The 2,416-nt window shown below is 55.8% G+C and overlaps 1 protein-coding gene across 1 annotated transcript in view; it reads right to left on the bottom strand.

The window, feature by feature from the left end:
- Positions 1 to 44: 44 nt before the first annotated feature.
- The window catches only part of PDZD7 (PDZ domain containing 7), a 15,382-nt gene continuing 13,010 nt past the window's right edge, over positions 45 to 2,416 (bottom strand). Inside the window, exons 11-14 of the mRNA XM_014532702.1 lie at positions 1,941 to 2,032; positions 916 to 1,007; positions 691 to 762; positions 45 to 209 (exon numbers count right to left, since the gene is read on the bottom strand). Coding sequence (XP_014388188.1) covers positions 145 to 209; positions 691 to 762; positions 916 to 1,007; positions 1,941 to 2,032 — 321 coding nt within the window. The 3' untranslated portion in view covers positions 45 to 144. The remainder of the gene's footprint in view (positions 210 to 690; positions 763 to 915; positions 1,008 to 1,940; positions 2,033 to 2,416) is intronic.

Below are 2,416 nucleotides of genomic sequence, written 5' to 3'. Positions count from 1 at the left end.
GGGGTGGCTGGGGAGGGGGTGTGCAGGTGCTTCGGCGTGGGGCGAAGGCATCTACTGGCACGTCTTGGAGAGGGGGGATCCCTTTATGAGGGTGGCAGGAGGCAGAGGTACCCAGGGAGACCCGGAGGTCCCCCAGCCGCTCCCTCAGCTCCCCATCATCTTCCTCCTCAGAGAAGCCATTCGCAGGCAGCAGGTAGAAGCCTCCACGGCTGTCTGGGGAAGATGGCCAAGGTCAGGCTGCCCCCGCATCAGCCCAGACCACCTCGCCAGACCCCAGTCCGTGCCTTTCTAAGGCCTAGGAGACCAGGCCTGGGTTTGCTCAGGCCCTACGGCAGCCCTGCCCATGTTCCATTGTAAGAGCACTTTAATACTTTCTATTGTAATAGTTACAGGGTTTTTTAATGTGTCTAAGAAAAAATATGACACACACCAAACTAGTAATTTCTGGGAGGTTATTGCACAGAATGATCTAAAAAGTGAGTGGGTTTAAAACCAATTATTAGGTAAACCATAGTGGTGAGCGGATGTGGCAGAAACGGTTCTGGTGGATGAGGGCTTTCCTTCAGGAGCCCCACACACCTCTGAAACCACAACACCCACAGCCCCTGGGGCGGGGCCAAAAGAAGGCCTGTCCTCCTTCCCCGGTCCCCCTGGGTGTGCCCCGCCCCCGGCCCTGGGACTCTGACTGACCAGGCACAGGGGTGATGAGGTGACGCTTGGGTGGTGTGTCTTGCCGGGCTGGTCGCAGGGCAGGAGGCCGTACTGGTTGGAGAGAAGAGGTCAGCGGCAGGGATGGGCTGACAGGCTCCCCGATGGACACAGCTGGAAGGGCTCTGCCCCCTTTCCATTGGGATATGCCACCCTCCTCCCCACCTGGGGTTCAGGATCCACAAGTCCTGCCCCCCAGCTGCTGACCTGCCCGGCTCTTGAGGGCCTCAAACGCCTCCAGCTCCACAGGCATCACCATGCTGTCGAAGCGGCCCAGGTCCGTGGGGGCCACCACACTCCTGGGAGAGGGAGAGACGGGGGTGGGCAAGGGTCCAGTTCTGAAGGTGCTGGGGGTGGGGGCTTCGGCCCTGGGATGGTTGGGGGAGGTATCAGGGGTCCCCTGCTGGGAGCCGGTCCACCCTTGCTGCTTGACACAGTCGCTGCAGGGAAGAAACATCTGCACAGCTTATGTTTCAAGGGACCTGGCGTATATGACATATGTTTGCTCCCCCCTCTTAGCGCTATGTGTTTTAACCAGGACCACCTCCCCGAGAAAGGTTGTTTCCCCAGGTTAGGGGTTAACAGGACTAAGGAAGAGAATAAATCAGTAAATCCCCCTAGTGTTACAGAAATACCATGTACTACTTATGAAGAACTTGGACTAAGACTGTTGGCAATAAATTTGGGACTTGTTGGGCCCACATCCCCAGGGGTCTGCCCACCAGGGAAAGCACCAAAGCCTATACCCCTGGAGACCCACTGACACAGGGCAGTCCCAGGGAAGGCAAGCAGCGAGGCTGGGAGGACATAACCTTTACTGGGTAGGATAAACTCCTTCAGTCACTTCCTTGTAGCCTATCAGGAGAACAGTGACCTTGGAATAGCCCTTGTAATGGAACACAGAGATTAACCTAGACAAGATTAAAATCAACAGAACTAAATAGAGACAGGATTTTTGGCTAAGGTCAGATACGAAACAAGGAATTGTAGAACGTGACAAACATACCACCATGATGTAATTATAGAGGCATGCTTATGGGATCAAATAGTATAAATATAGATGTAATAGGACAATAAAGAGAGAACCTCGCTATGATGATCACCTGAACACTGCCCCCGTGTCATTCATTCTTCGCCGGCTCTGTCCACACCTTTGGGAACCCCTGGACCTGCTGGGGCTGGACCCCAACAGTCCCCCTCCTGCCCGAATTCCTTCCTACAACCCTCCCCACCTGATGTCCCGCAGCAGCAGCAGCTTTGCGGGCTTGTCCAGGATGGCCAGCAGGGGCCTCACCAGGTCCTCCACGCCGCCCTCGTGCACGTACTGCGGAGACAGGCACCCAGGTCAGAGAGCAGCAGGGACTTCCCCAGCTGGGCCAGGGGCGATGCCTGGGCATGTCTGGGGGGGCCCCCCATGTTAGGAAGGGCTCTCCCCATCCCCGGGCTGTCCACAGGATGTCTTATCTTGGTGACTAGGTGAAAGCCTGCAACAACAATAACAGACGTGTAACGGCAATGACAGCTATGGGGCAGGCACTCTTCCAAGCCTTTTACACATGTCTCTCATTTAGCCACCACCCACCCTGAGAGATGACATTATTGATTCCTGGTTTGCAGGTGAAGAAACTGAGGCTCAGAGAAAAGGGCTTTGCCAACGCCGCACAGATGAGGAAGTACGGAGAGGGACTAAAACCCGAGACGTCTGGCT

Source organism: Myotis brandtii, unplaced genomic scaffold, assembly GCF_000412655.1.
Source record: "Myotis brandtii unplaced genomic scaffold, ASM41265v1 scaffold902, whole genome shotgun sequence".
In the NCBI taxonomy this organism is placed as follows: domain Eukaryota; kingdom Metazoa; phylum Chordata; class Mammalia; order Chiroptera; family Vespertilionidae; genus Myotis; species Myotis brandtii.
The sequence above is the reverse complement of the archived record's forward strand: the minus strand, read 5'-3'. Positions and strand labels throughout refer to the sequence as shown.